Raw genomic sequence first — 20,406 nt, 5'->3', positions numbered from 1 at the left:
CAGGTCCTACCTCTGGTTGGCCCTAGGGAACCCTGCCAGCTGTGCTGGCCCGCGGTAGCAGCTGCACCCTGCCCACAATTGTTCTCTCCCAGCTGTGCTTGGCCATGCACTCCGGCACAGAGACACACACCCGCCCGCCATAATGGTACCAGCATTAATTTATTAAAATTAATCCTGAAAAGTAACCATACAATAAGTTTAAAAAAAATAGAATCTTGTAAAAAAAAAAACCCAGGTGCCCCCATGCCACACCTCCAGCTGGCAGCACCATGGGGCAGGGCTGGTGGGGAAGGGATAGGGAGATGAGGGGACAGCCTCGGCAGCGCTATGCCAGCCTCAGCAACAGGGCTGCAGAGAGACTAGAAAAGCTGCTGAGGCTCAGCCCTATAGGGCAGGGCCAGGCAGAGCAGTGCGAGGCTGGTGGCGGAGCTGGCGAGGGGCCGTACAGGGTCAGTTGCCCCTGCTCAGCACCTGCCCCTGCCATGAGCATCCTGCTGGCTCCAGTGGTGGGGCCCTGGCCTGGGCCCAGCCCAGCTGGGGCCCCGGCTGGCGGGGGGCTGGCCTGGCAGGCGCTTCTGGGGAGAGCAGGGCCCAGAGCCCCTTCTGGGTCCCTGCTGGCTGGTGCCAACCCTTGTCCCAGGCTGCTGTTGGGGGTCATGGGAGGCAGATGGCATGGTGCCCTGGCTGGTGTTGGAGGGTGCACGGACCCGGTCTCACTGGCCTCACCTTTATGGGTCTTGGCCCACAGGGAGCGGTGCGGGTGTGGTATCGCCCTCTGCAGAGCAGGCAGAGGCTGGGCCACAGAAGAGAGGGGACGAGAGTGTGTCCATCTCTTCCTGCAACCCTCTGCAGCTCCATCCCAGGGCTGCCCCTGCATCTCACACACTCTTTGAGTAGCCAAAGATGCCCACAGGGAGATACTTGACATGTGTTGGCCACTGCGCTGCCAGCTGGAAAAACTTCACATCGTTCCACTCCACCCCATCTATGGAGACTGAGAGGAAAGGGTGCAGTGAGCTGCAGCCCCGTCACAGGCAGCCTGTGCTGCTTGGCCTGCCCTGTGACAGCCCCCACGGGGCTCGTACCTCCCCTCACCTCGCAACATGGTGTTCTGGTGCTTGGCTGTGCAGATGAGGCGTGTGATCCCTTCGATGACTTGGCTTTTGGGCTCCAGGTCCTTTTCTTTGGGTTTCTTGCTCAGGAACATCACTGGGGGCCAAGGACAGGCAGGATCAATGTTAGAATGTCCCCACCTGGCCCTGGGTGGGAGCCCTCACCCCAGGGCTGGCTGCACTGACTGGTCCCTGCTGGGCCAGGTCTCAACCATGCCCTCCTGCGGGCTCCCCCCCTGCCCTTTCTGCAACAGACTGTGGCCCCACAGCTGGAAAGCATCCCATGGTGGGGCTTGATTACCTTTCTTGTTTTTCTCCTTGGTGACCACGGTCATGGCCATGGTGCTAGGGGGCACCAGCTCCCCTGTGCCAGGGATGCGGCTGACCTGGAGTGAGCGGAAGTTGCTCTTGAGTGTGTTCTTGATACCCGTCTCCCGCTTCTCACCCTCCTTCTTCCTGTCCAGCCCTTGTGTTGTCCAGTAGTCCACCTGCAGGCCCATCACCTCCACACCAGGGCTCAGGGACCTGGGCAAGATGGGCAGCACCATGCAGTGCACAAGTGCTGTCCTTGCTCCTCTCCTTCCCCATAGCTCAGCTGCAGTGTGCCCAGGGGGCACGCTGGCCCAATAGCCACAGGATGTGGCAGCGTCACCAGTGAGCACCTCAAACCCCTCCACCCCAGTCCCCACTGCCTCAGACTGCACGGGGCTTCCTTACCCAGCACCCGAGAGGCCGCTGCTGACAGAAGGGGAGGGTGGCGGGGTGCTCACAGTCTCCTTGCCATAGGGGACTGCTCCACTGGCAGCTGGTGCTGAGCTCAGCAGGGAGGGGGTGCAAACTGTGGCATCATCCGAGTCCACTGGAGAGGAAGAGTATGGGTCAGGGGGGGCTGGGGGACACCAGTGAGGGCCTCCCTGCAGTTGAGAAGGAAGCCAGGGACTCTGGGCTCCCAGGGACTCACCAGAGGCACTGAAGGACTGCTCCACCAGGCCCACCTTCACCACCTGCAAGAACAGACAAGTCGGATGATCCCCAGCGGCAGCAGGGCTGTGCAGTGCCCCTCTTCCCCAAGCCCCAGCTGCCCACTGGCCCCTCAGCACACTCACCCCCACAAAGGGCACAAACTTCTGACAGGAGTCCTCATCGGGGCTGCACGAGGAAGAGAGGCTGGTCAGGGTCTGGGTGTGCTGAGCACCGAGTGCCATGCGGCTAGCCTTGTGGCCCAGGGACCCCCACACTGGCAGGGGCCCATTGCTGGCTCATGGCCACCGGGTCTGTCTCCTCTGCCCTCCCTCCCATGGGACCCCCTGTCCCCGACATGGCAGCACAGGGCACACTACACAAGGAGGCAAGGAGTCGGCCCTTCCAGTGCTGGGAGAGGGCTTGCATGCGGGAGGGCAGCCCTGCCCCACTTTGGGGTCACAGCTCCTCTGCACGGCAAGAGGGATGGACGCACATGGGGGGAAGGGGGGGCCAGGCAGCGGCACAGCAAGCACAAGCCAATACCTGATATAAAAATCAAAATAGAGACTTCTCTTCCTTGGGTGCCAGAAACCAAGAGAAGGGAGAGGTGAGAGTGCAGCTGGAACATGAGCGTCAACCCCCGGGGCAGCACAGTGCTGGCTCGCAGCCCCTAGCCCAGCCCAGCCCAGCCCTGGCAGCCAGTCCCCACCACGGCAGGCAGTCACAGCCCACAGCTGCTGGAGGGGCTGAGCACACCAGGGGGTGGCAGGGGACGGCACCACAGGCCTCTCACCACGGGAACCCCAGCTCCCCTCAGCACTATGCTGCTCGCCGGTGGAGTACAGCATGGGACCTCACTCACTTGTCCCAGTCTCCCATAGCCCAGACTGGGGCCACATGAGGCAGGACAGGCACCCAGGGCCACGCTCACCTCTTCTGCTTGTAGGTCAGCATGGCCTCGGAGATGGGGAGCTGGTGAGAGAGGCTGGCTCCAGCGATGAACTGGGCGACGCGGCCTGCAATGTCCACAGTGTCTGTGGGCACAAAGAGCCATGAGGACCTGGTGGCAGCTGGGTTTTCCCCCAGGGCACTGCTGGCCCCAGCCTGGCCCGCTCCTCACCTGCGATGGGTGGCTCGGCCCTGCTGAACAGCTCCCGCCATGCTGTGTCCAGGAAGAGGGTGCTGTATTTATTATCCACCGAGGCCAGGTACTTGGCCAGAGGGTGAGAGCCTGCAGGTGGGAAGGGTGATGTTGGTGCAGAAGAACCCAGGCTGGTGGGAGAGGACAACCCCAGGGCCGGGCTTGCCCTGGCTCTCACCCAGAGGCACAAGCAGGAAGCGAAGGTAGTTGAGCCAGTCAGGTGTCTTGCTGGCCAGCTGCTCCACGAAGAAACGGAGGACAATGCTCAGGTAGCTCTGGTCCCCTGCCACCACCACCTTCACTGGGGGAGGCATGTGGGAGTTACAGTTACAGCTGCCAAAGGGAGAGAAAAGGAGACTGTCAGAGGGGTGCAGGAGGGCTGGGGGCAGGGGACGTGCCTGCCAGCCCAGCCAACCCAGCAGCAGAAACCCATGGCTGGCAATTTCCAGCTTGCAGAGCACTGCTGTGGGCACAGCCAGCACGGGGATCCCCTGCTTTCCCCAGGGCCTACACCTGCTCTTATGGGGGCATCCACAACCCCAAAGGGTCCTAACGAGCCCTGGGGGAGCCAGGGCCCTTCCCAGCCTTCTCTGCAGTCACCAGGAGCTGCAAGGCTGAGCCCAAGCTGTACTCACTATCGCTGGATGCGAGAGACTGTGGTGTTGAAGGCTGCCTGGATGTCCGCCACGGAGCAGGTGGATACGACCAACTGCTTGTGCGCCTGGAGCTGCTCACTCACGTACTGCCAATGCAGAGAGCTTGGGTTAAGGCACCCTGCGGGGGGGCACGGCTGTGCTGGCCAGCAGCAACCCACGCTTGCCCTGGCCTCTGTGCCCCCTGGGATAGAGCTGGGGTCCCGTTCCCACCCATGCTGTGTGGGGAGGCTGAAACCATCAGGTCACCCCTGGCTGCACGCCTGAGCATCCCCACTCCTCCCAGCTCTGCTGCAGGGGACTGGCTGCCTGAGCCCCCTGCTCTTCCCTTTTAGCGCAGCAGTCACCACCCTGCGATGGCAAGGGCAAAATTGTCTCAGGGACCAGATTGTGCTCCTTGAGATAAAGGGACCCTCTGGTTTAAATCCTGCCATCCCACAGCAGGACCCAGCTCATGGCTCAATCTCCCTCTGCTCATGCCCTTGCTCCTGCCCACTGTGGCACTCTAAAATCTTTTCTGTGCCTCTTGAGGTATCTGCATGCAACTGAACAGTGGTAAAACAGGCAGTCATGCTAGACAAGGGGGCTTAGAAGATGCCATGACAGGGTCTGAGAATGGGCATTGATCCTTTTTCCCCCCATCAGGACAGGAGCTAGAGCAAACACACCAAGGATGTGTGGCTTGGGTTGACTCCACCACCTCTTGCTGACAAGCCCTTTCTTCTGCCACAAACCCTGCCTGGATTTTCCAGCACTGTTTCTGGATGTCAGATGTAGCTGCAGGATCCCAAAGGGGTCTCGCAATGCTTTATATAACTGCTGTTTGCATGTCTGCACACACGTACATGGCCCTGCTCACCTTCAGCAGTCAACTCCTCCATGCATGGGGGAGGCAGGGGCTGGGCCCGTCCTCACATGGACATGATGATGTCCATGCATGAGGCAGGAAGGCCTCACATGCCTCTCTGCCCAGAAACCCCAGTCCGACAACGCAGTTAATTCTCCCTGGGAGCGGTAGGCTACGCTCTCCCATCTCTGAGTGGGGAACGGCACCTCTGCTGCTTCCCAGGGCCTGGTGGCAGCAGGGGTAGTCTGGCACCTCTGCTAGGGCATCCAACAAAGCTCTGACCAGTGCGGTCAGTGGGAGCCTGGACCAAGTAGTGAGGACACAAGCCACAGTCCATTAACCAGCCTGGCTGGGACCGCTCAGGGTACTGAGATCTGAGGATCCAGCAATGCTGGTGTGTGGCACATGATGGAGGAGACACATGAGGCTCTTGTGTACACAGCTCAGCACTGTGCAAGTGCACTGTCTCCCTGAAGGAAGGGCCATGCTGCGGGAGAGGAGGGCACAGCTGGTGCCAGTTTCCCTAGGACACCCTGCCATGCCTGAGAGAATCTCCTGGGACCCTGCTTACAGCTTCCCTCATGTATCCGGCTCCTGTCACGGCTACTTACTTGCCCCTGCCACTCAGCAACATTCACCAGCACAATGCTCTCGGGGAGCTGCTCATCCGAGACCAGGATCTGGTTCAGCTGATCGTAAACAGACTTTCGGGGCACCTGTCATAGCATCACCACAAAGGTTAACCCCAGCCGCCTGCCTTGGCTGCTCTGCCCACAGATGAAGGCCTGGCAGGGCTCTCAAGTAAGAAGCCTCCAGGTGAGGTGGCTTCCAGGGTCTCACCTGGGTGCTGTGCCATGAGTCAGGAGAGCTCTCACTGTCCAGGCTGCTGGCACGGCCACCCTGTCCCTTTGAGCTCTGCCGGTCCTTCACAGAGGTGCTGCGGGGACGCCACAACTGCTTGCTGTCTGCCTTGCTGTGAGCGAGAAGCAGGAGGGGCGACACTTGAGGAAATCCCATCCCCACCAACACCCACTCACGCCACGAGCCAGCGTGAGCCCCCTCAGCCCTGGCACAGGGCGCGGACCAGCCTTACCTGGGGGACACGGCACTGGGGAGTTCGGCTTTGGTCCCGGGGCCCAGCTGGGCCAGCCTGTCCACACTGCCCTCCCTCATGGCAGCCTCTGCTGGGGCCAGCTGCAAACACGGCTCCTCTGCGGCCAGCTCCTGAGGGCCACACACAGTCACTGTGCACACACTGCTCTGCCTGCCCTGCTCCCTGCACCCATGGGTGCCCCCACACAGGATAGGTCTGGTGGCCCTGCTGGAGAGCCAAGGCTGCAGGACCTCAAGGGGGCTTGGCTGCATCTCCTGCAGATCCTAACCCTCCTTCCACTCTTGCTGCTCCCCAGCCCTGCTCCCAGGCTGGTGGGCACTCCCAGTACCCCAGAAAGCAAGGCGGGGCCTGAGGGACATATAGCCCCCCTCCACACCCCTGTAGCCTTGACTCACCACTGCAGGGACCTCTAATCCTGGCTCCTCCTGTGGCCGCAGCACTCCTGGCTTCCGCTTGTCTGCCTCGCCCTGGGGGACAAGGGAGTGGGGTCAGAGCAGGACACAGTGCCCCGAGCTGGGCAGCTGACAGTGACCCATGCCTGGCCTCACAGAACACATGCTCCCACAGGGGAGCCCAGTGTCCCCCTGGGACCGACCCCAGAGGATGCCCCCCATTGCTACCTGTCCGCCTGCGCTAGGAAAAAGAAGAGGAAAGAAGGGAAGGAGCAGCCCCAGGCAGGTGCTGCCAGGAGCTGAGGTCTCAAGAGGGAGCTGCAGGCACTGTGGGGATGCTGGGCTGGCTGGGGAGGGAAGGGGTAAGAGGTGGTGGTTGTGGTGGTGTAACTCACAGGGCTGCCAGACTCTTGATCCTGCCCTTTCTGGCTGTGCAGACTGCCGATCTCAGTCTGGGAACCAGAATGAGAGACTCCCTCAAAGAAACGCCTGCAGAGAAACAGACGAACGGACGGACAGACAGACAGACGGGAGAGAAAAAGGCAGGAATAAGAGAGGAACAAAGTCACCACAATCCCAGCACACCCCCACCAGCCTATCCCAAGCACAGAGCACTGTGGAGAGGTTCCCAGTGGGACACAGGGCCAGACACCCAAGCGTCCAAGCGACACAGCCTAGCAGCAGACCTGCCAGCCCCACACACCATGGTCTGCTGCAACAATGCTGGACACAGGGACAGGATGGGGCCACCCCAGTCCAACAGGGCTAAACCTGTGATCCCAGTGAGTTTGAGTCAGGTCCCTGTCTCCTAGCCAGATTTCTCTCTCAGGTGATCCCCTACCACTGCAGGGCAGGGTGAGGAACCACCATCTTACTGGTATGTGGTCTCAGTCAACACCACAACTGCTGAACCTCCGTGTCCCCTCTGCACCACCATGGCTTCCACAGATCTCCTCTGCCTTCCTTTCTACTCCCCCTCTTCCACAGAAGGCTCCTTGCCTCTGACTGCTGCCGCAGCACAATTTCAACAGCAGTTTCCACCTTCCCTTTCTGCTTTCCCCTTTCCCAAGGCTCTGGAGATCACTGTATTGCACACAGAACCACACCTCAGGCAGCACAGCAACATCCTCTTTTGTTCCCCAGCATTTAAATTTGCCCTTTTTTTAGGTCTCTGAGCTGACGTTTTGGTAGAACTGCACAGTGCAACTCCCAGGTCCTGTTCCCAAGTCACAATGGTCAACACAGGAACTCCCCTGGGGCAACAGGACTGTCTGTGCCACCAGTGTGAACTTCCACCTTTGTTTCCCCTTTTTCCACCCATTACCTTTTTGCCAAGGACTCCCTCAGCATCCTGCGGGCTGCTCAAAGACCAGTCTTTAGGAAACAAGCAGGCTCCATCCCTGGATCTCACCTGTCAGCTTTATCAGGACCCTTGCAGCAATGGCAGCTCACCTACAATGTGTGACTTTCCTGTGGAACATCTGAGCTAGCTTCCCTCTAAGCTGTACATATGTATGTGCTCACTAACTCCCAGGAAAAGTATCTCCTGATTTGTCTGGTTTGTAGGTGGGGATTCCAGGTTGCAGGTTTCCAGGGATGGCCACAGAGGTGTAGGATACAGAGCAGTTCTTCTGTTAGAAAACAATGGAAACTCTGGCAGAGTCCTATCACCCTTGTCTGGATATAGCTGTCTGCAGAATACCTACAGACCTCTAAATATCCTGGCTGCTCCTTTTACTTTTAACATGTCTCCTCTTTTGGATACAGCATGCTTTGCTGCCAGGCACAACAGTGTTTGCCAGGTTCTTTGCTTTTACTGCTCCTACAAGGACATTTCAACTCAGGAAATCATGGTCTCCATCACAGAGCAGCTCTTCAGCAGCGGTGTTTATACTGGCTGGGAGAAGTCAGGGCTCAATTTTTCTCTCGCTGGCTCCATGACCAGCTGCTTCATGACATGTTCACTTACCAAAGCTCCAGGTTCAGAGTCAGAATTGTGCCCTGGTGGGTCATTTTCTCCAGTTCACACAGGGATAAGTGATGTCTGCTGTTATTAACATGTTTCTGCACTCTCCACCCCTCCAATCTCTGCCACAGGATCCCAGGCACTGTCACCAGCCTGCACAGTCATTACTTTACACTGGCCTTTTCTCAGCCAGCAATTTCAATCCATACAGACTCTCAAGTTAATAACTTAACATACAGACTCTTACATTAATAACTTCAGAGTCAAATCAGAGAAATATGTAAGTGTTCTAGTAATTCACACCCCATTCAGCATCTCTCCCACACTCCTCTGTATTGTCCCCATAATCCCACTAGAAGGTGGACATACCCCTGGGCTCCACTGGTACCTCAAAAAGGTATCTTCATCCCTTCTTTTTTCTTCAACACTGGGTGTGTCTGGACTGTATACACTTGATCTGGCTTTCAACACCCCATTTAAATGGGGCTGTCTCCCCCTTTCCCATGACAGCTCTATGTGTTTCTGCCCTCTTGCTTGCAATTCAGAGCCTTTCACCCCTAGAGGATGTGTCACACTGAGCACAGAGCTCTTCTGCAGTTCCCAGCTTTCCCTGTTCTGCAGCTTAAAGGCTATAGGCATGATTGAGTCTGAGTCTCAGCAGGTTGAGATTTAGGTAAATCCCAGACCTTCTGCACAGCTTCCTTCTGTTTGCAATGAATTAGCCCACTCTCCCCCATCCACTTTCCCAGTCACCTATGGAAACATTTGCTCTTTCACCCCAATCTTCAACCAAAGGCTCTGACTGTTGAGATCTTACCTAACAGCCTCAGTTCTAGCTCCACTTTCACTCCAGTGCAGAAGCAACCCACAGCTGTGTGGCCTCCTGGGCTGACCAAAAGCATGGCTATCTGCCCCCAACACCACTGGCCCAAGCCAGGGCACTGGCCACTGCTCACCCTCAAGGACTACCTTAAAGCCCTTGCCCCACAGAGGCCTTCACAGTGTCTTGCAAGGCTGTCTATGACAATAAAGAAATCCAACTCGAGGATCACATCTTGAATTTACAGGCTGCGCTGGAAGGTCATCACCAGCTGAGAAGGCTATGCAGGGCCTTGGTACCATGCAGTCTACACTAAAGTCTACGCTGAAGACCGTAGCAGTTGGCTCCCACATCTCCTTAGAAAAAGTACAGACCCAGTAATGTGAATTCAAGGGAATACACACTCAGCATTGCCAGAAACTAAGACACTGGAGAGCAAACCAAGCTAGGAACGCTTCGTGAACCGGCTGCAAAACAGCCCAGGGCCCAATAGGCTGTCCTACCAGAGACTGCAGCAAACACCCAAGGAAGACTGTGATGGCAGGCATAAGCACAAACCAGCACTTACTCTAGGATGCTCTTCCAGACCAGATGTTTGCAAGCAGGCACTTGCAGAATGAGGGCAGGGTCTTACACTTAAATACTTTCAACAGACTTTTCTTACAGTTTCTTTACATAGTTTACATACATAAAACGGTTATCTGACCACAAAAGGACCTTCCTTTTTCTCCCACAACACCTGTGTTTCCTTTCATGAGAGATCATGTGAAAGCCCTTGGAGTTCAAGCAGGCCACCTCAGCATCACCCCCTTGCACACATGCCTGCTGTCTCCTTCACAACGATTTGTGGGTTTGTGGAAAGCATGACTTCTGTCACGTTCCTGTTTCTTCCCTGGTGCCTCATGGGTTCCTGAATCCAGCAGATTTAATTTCAGTTTGCTTGTGACAGACCAAGTCTGCTACCCCTGCTAAGTACCTTCAGCAGGGATTCTAACCAATCTAAATTATATTTCAATACCAAACTGTAGAAACAATAATGACAAGTAAGCTTGGCTTGGCTAGAAGAGACCCAGCACACTGTGAAGCAGCCAAGTAGAAAGACAATAAAAGGCAACTTTCTCACAAAAGGACAGCACAGAAACAGAACAGCCATGAGCAGAGAGGCCAGGTAAACACAGATCCTGTGGGAGAAAAGCCTGGTTTCACTGCATGGTCCACTGGAGACCTCTATGCCAAGTCAGCAGTGCTTGGCAGAGCAAGTCAAGCCACTGAGTGCCTGGGGAATGAGGTGAGAAACATCGTTGATGGTTGCTAGTCACAAGTCTCCACAAAGGGTGGGAACACAGCATGCAGATCTCACAGGGACACAAGGACTGGCCCCAACAGTCACAAAGTGCTCAAAAGACAGGCATGCTTCAGCGTGGAGAGCTCTGAGAAGGCCAGGGCTGTCAGCAGAAAGATATGAGAGCTGGGAACAGCAGGGGCTTAGATCAAGTAGGTACTCTTCCAGCAGATCAGTAAGTGTCAGGTGCTGGTCTGGCAGGAAATTAAATGAGACTAAATGTGAAGGAAGGCAGTTTTAATGGGGAGTGTTGAATTTATTAAACAAGATATGTACGTGAGGAGCTCAGTGGTGCCAACAATGGGAATGGAGACAGGACAATGCCTTCATTAGCCCAAGGAACAGAAAAGTGTCAGGGCGTTTCTCCAGGTCCTATAGACTGTGCTGCTGACCTGTGACTCCCTGCAACCCTTACCTCAGGGTGGGCTTGGGTGTGCTGTGCACGCTCTCATTGTCCTCAATCTCCGGGCCACTGTCACTGTTGTTGCACTCTTCCAGGCTGTCATAGAGCAAGCCCAGGTCTTCCTCCACCTCCTGGGTCTGGTCTACAGGGTCAGAGTCCAGGACCTGTGGGACCAAGCCCAGAGGGCAATGAAGAGATGGAGTCACCTGCGTCCCAGGCCAGGCACGAAACAAGCTCCCTCCCAGCCACAAGGCACACCATGGTACTGTTCCCACCTCAGGGAGCCAAATCCAGACTGTGGAAGAATCAAGTGACACTGTCAGCATGACAACCATAGGAATGTCAGACACCCATAACACGTCCTGAGTGTTAAGACACCTGGGAGGACCTCTACTGGCTGTCCTGCACACTCAGTGCAGGCTTCCAGTCAAGACCAGCCACCCCCAGGCTGATGTTAGCTTGCTCTCAGTCATGAACAGGATTGCCCCTGCAATGCCAGCTCCTGGGGCAGAACCAGTGTATGACAGCATCCTTCTGCGGCTGGCCTCTCTCCCCAACAGGAAGGTGTGTTTGATTTGAGCATGAGGCTCAGAGCTGCTTTCTTGAGGCAGAAAGCTTTGGAAAAGCCAAGGCCCGGTCTGTGCCATGTCTCACACCACCTTTGCAAACACCCCTGAGCACCTGCAGCTCATGCCTTGTGCTCCCAGTGAGTGGGAACCAGCACTCTGACCCCTACACATCTGCAGGAGACACTGACAGGTGAGGCAGCCTTCCTGCTTCTTACCTCCTCCGTCACTTTAAACCTCTTCAGCAAAGCCACAAATTTCTGCTTGAAGTTTGGTTGCTAAAACAAAACAAGGGAAGAAAAAAAGATCAGTAAAACTATGAAATCACGTTCCAAGATGACTAACATACAGTCCACGGTTGCTCTCTTTTATATGCCATCAGCTCCTTTCTGGGTCCACAGGCCCAAGGTCAGCTATGATGTCCCTTGCTCTTTAAATCTGCTGTAGGATTTGGACTAAATCTGGACTCCGATAGAAGCCACTGTATCCAGGCATGAGGGAGGGCACAAGGACTTAAACTCTCTCTGCTACAGGCTGGAATAGCACTTTCTCTCCATTTAAATCCCCTTTCTCCCCAGACCGTCTGGTTGAGGAATGACGCCTTCAAGCAAGAAAGGATGGGGAACAAACTCAGGAACAAATGCCCAGGGACCTGCAGGGCTGAAGCAGATGGGGATGAGGAGATGCTTGGAGAGCAGGGGGTTGGCAGGGCAGCTTCCCACTTCTGCTGACAGGCAGAGGAGTAGCTGATGGCTCACCCTTCCTTGTACCAGCCTTATCCTTCCTCAGGGATGGAGAGACCATGTCACAGCAGCTAGTCAGAACTGTGTCACACACAGATCATCACTGATACAAAGCCAGGCTAAACACAGCACAGACTGTGAGCTGGGGTACAGCTCTGAGCAGCAAGCTAACTTGTTAGTGGCAAGAGGTTTGCCCCTTTTTCTCAGGCTCCCCTGCTCTTCACCAGTACCAGCACTCCCTCCAAACTCCCCTCACTCCCTGCAGGGAGGAGGAGAAGTGAATCCCTTCCATCCCTTTGATCACATTGCAAGTGCTGATATTACTCTGGTCATTGATGCAGTTCGGATCATTTTCCTCCTAGCCTTCTTGGTTTTCCTCAGGTCATCCTCTTCATCAAACAGATCCTGCAGGCAAAAGGTCACAGCACAACAGAGCAACTCGAGTACAGGCAGCAGCACTTCCTAGAAGTTCCCCTGCTCTACACTTGCTCCCTATTTTGAAAAGCTTTGGTCTACCTTACTCCTTCAGTCTTGCTTCTCACTTCTCCCACCTCTCTCTATGCAGCACCTTCTCCTTCCTTAGCACTGTCCCCCAATAGACGTTCTTCCCCAGTGCCTTTGCCCCCAGGCTATACGAACCACAGGGACGTGTAGCAGCAAGATTCCGAGGAGAAAGAGAAACTTCCTGCAACAGCCCTTGCTACAATCTAAAACTCTTCTCTCCGCACTCACCAGCCTTCCCGGGACCCATGTGCTGTTCTCCTGCTCTCCCCTCTCCATGGTTAGCTCAGAGGGCACAGCACCTGAGCTCACAAAAGGTGTTCTTCCAGGGATCAGCCTAAATACATGGGGCCCTGATGTCTTAACCCAGCACGATGGGACAGGTAATGTGGAGGACCCTGAACAGGGGGTTGTCCCTGTGCTTGATCAGCATGCTAGTACCAAAAGTTTTTTTCTGGCCTCGAGTGCAGGCACCACAAGAGGACAGCAAACAGCAATGGCACAGCTCATCACAGGGCTGGGATGGGCCTGCCACCTCTGACCATTCTCAGACCCAAACTGCACTTCTTCCTAAAATCTGTTCTCTCTCAGAGAGAGGGCAGCCTTTGGCCTCTTACCACAGGGAGACAGGGGAAAATCATGGTGCAAGATGCAGGGGGCTCAGCAGGGGTTTTATGCTGCAGACAGGACAGTTGCAAGGACAGATGGGTGAGACCTATGGCTCTCCAAAGTCCCTCCCTTGCCCTACCACGGACTTGACAGCAGCCCATAGTTCTTCCTGCTGTCAGGTATTGTGGCCTTCTGCCCTCTGAAACCATAACAAATGTTTACAAGGGAGGTAAGAGGGCTCAGGGTGATTAAGACCCTCAGCTCCTGACTCCTGCCCCAGAAATGGGACCAGGATGTAAGTCACCTTGCCAGGCCTCCCTTACCTGACCCTGCACAGCATCATCGCTGGCTTCCTGCTCTGAGGAGAAGCTGTCATCCTCTTCTTCAGAGTAGTTATCAATGTCTGGGGAACGATCTGAAAGCAGACAGTGCAGATACCACAGCTAAGCATGACACCTGTCATGGCACCAGTGAAATGATTGGTATTGTTGGCAGACGCTTGGGGACACACTCCATTACCCATGTCCTGCCCAAAACGCTTGCCTTCAGGTCTGTGATGAGTGCTAACACACCTGAAGCTTTGATTTTAGGACCTGAGGGGACACTCCCGTCCTCATGGTCAATGGGCTGACTGGACAAAGAGTAGATGCTGATTTCAGCCACTCGAATGTTCACGTCCTTCATGTTGCTGTGGAGGCCCAGAAGCTGTCCACCGTCCGTTGGGTGCTGCATCACCTAGGCAGACAGACAAGCCCCCTGCCAGCATGATACAATGGCAGCTGGCAGCCCACCCCCACTGTCTTACAGCTAGCCAATAACCCAGGGCATTCACAGCACCGAGCACCTGCCAGCCAGCCCAGCTCCCTCCCCAGCACTGCCACAGGGAGGCCATGTGAAGCTCCCCTCTGTTCTCAGCACCCTGTACCTCAGCCATGTTAATGATGCCCACTGCGAGTGTCTTGTAGCCCAGGATTGTGCGGTTCTTGTATCTCTTCCTCCGCTGCAGCATGATCTGTAGTTTGTTGCCATCTCTCTTGAGAAAGTGTGGGTACTGGGGAAGGGAAGCACAGGGAAGACGACAGCATGAGGGCAGGGCTCTGCACGACACACAGGTAGAAAACTCTCCCTCTGTGCTGATGTACACCAGGATCTGACCTGCTGAGCTTGAGGTGCCCTTCAAAGGCCACCTGCACTTTGCATCATCCTCCAAATCCCCATGCCCAGCAAAACAACCCCTGGAGCAACGGAGCAGCTGGCCAGCAGCAGGAATCTGTGCTGTTACAATCTGAGCATGGGCAACCACAGGAGGCCTCTCCTCAGAGTTCGTCCCCTTCACATTGAGCCCCCAAAGCCATGCTTGCTGAGAAATGCCAGGTGAGGGGAGCACCAGGGAGCCCAGGGGACCAGGCAACACAAGGTACCTGCAGTGAGAAGGTCAGCTCCAGCTCAGTCTCCATCAGGCCACCAGGTGGGAGGACGTATTCATTTGATCTCAGGACTCGTTTTGAACCCTACAACAAGATTGGTAGATGCACACAGCTAAGCTGGAGTATCTTGGCCAGAGACTCTGCTGCACCACACACACAAGTCAAGAGTGTTCACAGTCCGCAGGGAAAGAGCCAGTGCCTTGACTTTATCCTGTTCCACCTCCACCTCACAGAGCCACCTTACACACACCAATTAACACTTTGCAGAAAGCCTGCAGTTTCTCCTGGGCTGCCAGAGGCCCCTTCTCCTTGCCCACCTGCCAGGGAGCACTTGCTCTTCCCTAGCCTGCTCTGCTTAATCCAGCTTCTTGCACCTGGAGCCCACCAGATGCTGTGGAGGGACACTGCTAGAGCCAGAGGGAGCCATGCATACAGCAACCAGTAGAAGAAGAAAAGGGTCCCAACACACTCCCTAGCCAGGAAAGGGACGCTCCTGGAGCCCATCTCTGCCCCCCAGCACACAGACCCCTGCCTAAGCACAGCTGGCCAGGACGGCTCTGCTGGGACCAAGGCAGGATGCCCCAGGGAAACAGCAGTCCTCCTGCCTGCTCAGCTTGTGTCTCAGAAAACTCCTAATCTTGGTTCCTTGGGCAACACTGTATCTCTCCACATATACAAATGTTTTTTTTGCCCCAGGAGGACAGTTAGAGAGGCACTCTAACCGCATGCCCACTCCAACTCTTTTATTCTGTCTTTAATTAATCTCTACAGCTTCGCTGCTGACAGAGACCCTGAGTGACTTGGGGGATGAAAAATGCTGTCTGCATGCACCAAGCTCTCTTGGTTGCAAGGTGGCACAACTCAGATCCCACAAAAGGCCCATGCCCACTGGCTGTACCCCTGGCAGGGCTGTGGGACCAGCTCCAAGTATAAAATAACCCATGGTGGTTCCTCACTCTCTCCTGCCTCCCTGTGAATGGGCTAGCAAGCTGAGACATTGATTTAGGGAGGTAACAGCCTAGTTACAGGCCAGTACATCTGTTCTTGCAAATCAGTTATCATTGCTTTTGTAAGCACTCCTTAAATTAAACCATGGGCTAGGGAGCAGGTGGGTCAAAGCTAATCAAATAGGCACAGCAGTTCAAAGGAACCAGCTCCCACCTCATATATGTTGCCCCTTCCCAGGACCTCACTGCATCCCCTACACCCTTCCCAGCTTGATCTTGATGGATGCTGTGTCTGGCAAGATCCTAAGCTGGCCGTGGCCTGAGACCCTTCAGCAACTTAGACAAATCCTAGATTTGACTAAGGTTAGGTGAGCTCAGAGCACCCAGCTCTTCATCTCCACTGCAAATGGGACAGCAGCCCCAGAAGTCATGACAGGAGAATGCAGGTGGCACCATAAAGGAGACCACGGCTACCTCCCCTCTGCAGTCAAAGAGCATGGCAATGGGCACGGGCATGTTTCAACACCCAGCAAGCACCGAGGAAACTTGCTGATGGGAACTTCAGCACGGTCCGGCAAGCCTGGGTGGTGCTGATATAAGACCTTTCTTGCACCTCTGTTGCTGGTGTTACCCATGCCAGCAAGGAAAAAACCCAAATAACCTATAGAGAGGAAGCAAGAAAGGGCTCCATATTTTGCAGTGATGCAGCGCTACAGTTCTCACTGATATCCAAGCAATAACAACCTCTAGCGAAACCCTCGCTGGTTTTCAAGAGGCCCAATCTGAGCTGTCTGCAACATTGATCCCAGTGACTGTGCCAGGAGTGAGGCTTTCCTGTGAATGGTATTCCTAAAACTGAAGAGAGGAGGTGGAGCTTATCCCCTTCACCATCTGTGAGCTTTCCTGGCCAAGAATGCACTGACTCTTCCTTCCTGAACTCTTAATAAGAGATGATAAGTGGTCACTGTGACAGTGACCATTTACTTTAACATGTTACCATTTGCTGTTTGTTGCAGACAGACTATCCACCAAAGATTCATTCTTCCGTCAAAACACACATACTGATGCAATTATTCTTCTTGCAGATGCTATTTCTGGGGACGGAGTTACAGCAAAAGAAAGGTGAGATCAGCCTCGGTGGCATGTCCAGTGAGTCAAGGTTTCATAAACATTGTCATTCTGTGTGTTACTGTCATTCACCACTGCAGAAGTACCACACCCAGCTCCAGTCATCGGCTCTGGCCCTAAAGTGAAACACTGGTGCACATCCATGTGGCATTGCAAGGACTGGAACAAAGACTGGTTCATTATCACAATGCAAGCAGAAAGGAGCAGCAGCGGAGCTGAGAGACCCCCTAATCAGCAGCACTTTTAGGTCCGGGACAGTCCTTGACGGGTGCAATGACCTGGCAGGCTGCATCATGGCTGAGCTGAAGCCCTGGGAGATACCCAGTCTGTGGCGTCACTGAAGATAGAGAGACCATAATGTCTAAGCTCAGCCAGCACTTGGGGTAAAAAACAGGGCTAGACATTGTACTAGAAATGCTTGAGGTACAGTCCTCTCAGCAAGGTAAAGCCACTGCCCTAAAGCTCAAGTTCAGCCTGTAAGGTACACCAAGTTTCATGACATGGATGGTACTCACATATCCAGTAGGAAACATGGATCAGTTTCAGGAACAAATCATGACCCAGCAGAAACTAGCATTGTTCCAATTAAACAGATTAGAAACTGGTTATTTTTCCACCTGTGGGCTACTACCTGCCTACCAGCAACAGAGAATTAAAAACAACTTAGGATTTCTAGTAAGGTTGACACAAACCTCATGAGGTTCAATAAAGGCAAAAGCAAAGTCTTCCCCTAGGACATCCCACAACTTTGCTGCCTGTGAAGCACCCCAGGGAGCAGGACAGGCTCTGCAGAAAGGGACAGCGGAGATCCTGGCAAGCATCAAGGTACCCCTACAATGGCAGCATGCCCTGTTGCAGCAATGACACGGATCTCAGCCTCAGCAAATGTGCAGACAGGGAAAAGGGATTCCTCCCCTCTATTCAGCACTGATGACACCACAACTAGATTCCAGAACCAGTTTGGGCTCCCCAGTACAAGACAGACATTTGCAGATCAGAGCAAGTCCAGCCAAAGACATCAGGATGATCAGGGGCTGGACCACAGAACATAAAAGGAGAGGCTGAGTGAGCTGGGTTTGTTCAGCTGGAAAAAGAGAAGGTGAAGCGGTACATTACTGCTGCCTACAGACACTTAGCAGGAGGGTGCAGAGAAGACAGAAGTGAACTCCTCTCAGAGGTGGACAAGAACAGAGTGAGAGGCAACAGGGATGAGCTGGAGCATGAGGAATTACCATTAGATGTTGGGATTATTTTTTTTTTCTCTGTGAATGCAGTCAAACCTTGGGGCAGGACACACAAAGACAGGATTCTCCATCCCTTGAGAAATTCAAACCTCAACTGGACATGGCCTTGAGCACCTGATATAGCTCAGCTGTTCTGCAATTTGAGTAATGTCAGGCAAGACCAATTTCTCAGCAAAACAGTTGAGTATCACCATCAGTACTACAGGAAAACTTATTATCAGACCATTACATGAAGATCAAAGGTGACAAAGACAGTTAAAGAAGTGAAAAGCAATAGGGAGAGGTTGTGGTCACAGATCTTCACTACCTAATAGATTGAAAACATACAGGACCTTTCACTACTATACACAGGTGCATGATGCCCCGGTCTGGTTTGTAAGGTACAATCCCCAGTTTCAGGTATAAATCTGTACTGATGGGTCTTGTTTAAAACACAGGGTTGAGGCTAGAAGAGCATACCAAACCTGGAACAGGAGAGAGAACTAACATAGTATGGGAGACCAGGCCAAGGCAGACAGCAAAACACCACCCAGAATTCAACCTAAAGGTGCATTTTGCGAGAGAACAGCCCATTAAATATCATCAGCAAATTTCATTATTTAGGGGGTAGCTGGGATTGCTCAGGCAGGAGTGGAAAATCCTACAAGTGATTGCAAAAAGATTAGAAACAAAGCATGACTGAGGTGTAGACAGAAAACTCTTCATGTATCTTCCATGCATAGCAAGAAGGAGCAAAACATCCAAGCTCCTGCAGGGAGCAGGGCCAGGGCAGCAGGCAGGCCTGGCGGAGGCAAATGAGCTCAGCCTGGCCTGTTTTGTAACACACATTCTGGTCTATGTAGGGGCTGCCAGCATCATCCCTCTACAGCAGCACCAAGGGCTGAACCTGAGTCACCAGCCACATCCTGCAAGCTGCTGCAGCAGGCTCTGCATCCCTCCCACAGCACCTGTCACAGGAGCTGAAAGTTCTGGGGTTTGTTTTCTTCTTTCTTTGATTGTTTCCTCTATTCATGGCTCAAGGCTGGGTGTTTCTGAATTATAGCAAGTCTCTCTGCTGAGAGGAACAACTGCATTTCCCTTCACACCACAGTTGGTTACGATGCCAAGACAGATATCTGCACCTTTATGGAGCAGAGTCAGGCACATCTGAATCTCTTAATGCCATGCTGAACAATACACAGAAGGAACGCTCTATGACATCTCCAGTCTGTTGAAAGATATAATGAGGGATAATGTTTAAAAACCACGCAAGTGATATGAGAGTAAATCCCCTTTTCCACAGTAGTGCAGACTTCACCTCACTGGAAGCCACTGAACATTAAATATTCAAATCACTTCTGGGAAATGGGTGTGTTCTGTAGACACAGAAAGCGCCCTTAGTCCTTTGACAGTGGTCTTTTTAGATGAAGGCACAAATAACAGCACACGCCACACTTGGAAACTTGTCTTTTAAAACCAGAAGGGCATGATCACTGCAACAAGGAGATCAGATATTCTAGACAGGCTTACACCACCTTCTGGGTCACGTACATTCATTCAGCAGACTGTCTCCAGCGCTGGGGCTGTTGTCTTGATGCCAGTCCCACTCAGGCAGGGTCAGAGCTTTGTTTCCATGCAATCTGCCTTTCAGAGCACCAACTTCCTGACAGCTAATTTCCTTAACCCAACAGAGCTACTACTGAAATGAGAGAAAATATAGCTCCCCTTTCCACTAGTCCCCAGCTGCCCCCTTGGGAACTTGCAGGTCCTCCACAAATTACATGCATCAGCTGTTTCCATCCATGAGATGGAGATGGCAACGCTTGCCAGGCAGCCTTCAAACAGCTTCTTGCTAGCGTGACTCATCTGTTACCTAGGAGAGGAGCAGGAGGGATGGATCCATCTGAGGCCATTCTGTAGGCAGGCTGTGGTGAAGCTGCCTACGGCTTCCATCTGCCTTCCAGGAAGGCTCAGCAGTGCCTGACCCTGCCAAGGCGGCTGGTCAGGCAGGTGGAACCAGCCTGGGGAAGCATACAAATCCAACCCACTCCCACAACGAGTGTCAAGCCACAGGGTAATGTGGGCAGAAGCATTCTCCTCCAGTTCCCTTCAGCTTCGCAGGGAGCCTACATCAGCATGCAGCCATGGGCATGTGGCCACACAGAGAGGAGGTGACCACGTCTAAATTAAGCCCCAGAATGCAGTCTCCGTTCCCTGGCAGGGAAAGGAGCCCTGCGGTGAAAAATCCCTGTGACCTCAGTCACTGCTGAAGCCTGTTAATTTCTTTTGCCAACAGGTTGCAAAGTTGGCTTGTGGCAGGGATGGGGGTGATCTGTTTGCAAGAGCTGCAGTCCCACTGTGCAGCCTCCTCCAGTCTCATGTTTGCAGTGCATGAGAGAGAGGGCAACTGAGGATGTACATGCTCAGCACATGGACACTCTGCCATAAGGGGGGCTGCCTGGGAGCCCAAGGGTCCCGAGTCCACAGAAGCACAGACAGCTTGGGCCAA

General features: G+C 54.0%; 1 protein-coding gene across 4 annotated transcripts in view; it reads right to left on the bottom strand.

Annotated features, from left to right (window-relative positions):
* Positions 1-140: 140 nt before the first annotated feature.
* The window catches only part of LOC101919962 (phosphofurin acidic cluster sorting protein 1-like), a 69,641-nt gene continuing 49,375 nt past the window's right edge, over positions 141-20,406 (bottom strand). For 2 of the 4 annotated variants that reach the window (XM_055816706.1, XM_055816708.1), the window contains exons 3-25: positions 14,594-14,683; positions 14,098-14,223; positions 13,745-13,907; positions 13,496-13,587; positions 12,387-12,467; positions 11,538-11,597; positions 10,766-10,917; positions 6,618-6,711; positions 6,226-6,297; positions 5,810-5,940; positions 5,557-5,689; positions 5,328-5,432; positions 3,852-3,958; positions 3,395-3,549; positions 3,196-3,306; positions 3,007-3,109; positions 2,619-2,651; positions 2,219-2,261; positions 2,074-2,116; positions 1,830-1,971; positions 1,414-1,637; positions 1,096-1,209; positions 141-994 (exon numbers count right to left, since the gene is read on the bottom strand). In XM_055816706.1, coding sequence (XP_055672681.1) covers positions 879-994; positions 1,096-1,209; positions 1,414-1,637; positions 1,830-1,971; positions 2,074-2,116; positions 2,219-2,261; positions 2,619-2,651; positions 3,007-3,109; positions 3,196-3,306; positions 3,395-3,549; positions 3,852-3,958; positions 5,328-5,432; positions 5,557-5,689; positions 5,810-5,940; positions 6,226-6,297; positions 6,618-6,711; positions 10,766-10,917; positions 11,538-11,597; positions 12,387-12,467; positions 13,496-13,587; positions 13,745-13,907; positions 14,098-14,223; positions 14,594-14,683 — 2,490 coding nt within the window. In that variant the 3' untranslated portion in view covers positions 141-878. Of the gene's footprint in view, positions 995-1,095; positions 1,210-1,413; positions 1,638-1,829; positions 1,972-2,073; positions 2,117-2,218; positions 2,262-2,618; positions 2,652-3,006; positions 3,110-3,195; positions 3,307-3,394; positions 3,550-3,851; positions 3,959-5,327; positions 5,433-5,556; positions 5,690-5,809; positions 5,941-6,225; positions 6,298-6,617; positions 6,712-10,765; positions 10,918-11,537; positions 11,598-12,386; positions 12,468-13,495; positions 13,588-13,744; positions 13,908-14,097; positions 14,224-14,593; positions 14,684-19,039; positions 19,126-19,448; positions 19,593-20,406 lie in introns of those variants that run through there. The other 2 variants (XM_055816710.1, XM_055816707.1) reach the window with 2 other exon arrangements.

This window comes from Falco peregrinus, chromosome 11 (assembly GCF_023634155.1).
Source record: "Falco peregrinus isolate bFalPer1 chromosome 11, bFalPer1.pri, whole genome shotgun sequence".
In the NCBI taxonomy this organism is placed as follows: domain Eukaryota; kingdom Metazoa; phylum Chordata; class Aves; order Falconiformes; family Falconidae; genus Falco; species Falco peregrinus.
Note: the sequence above shows the minus strand (reverse complement) of the source record. Positions and strands in the feature narration are given on the sequence as shown.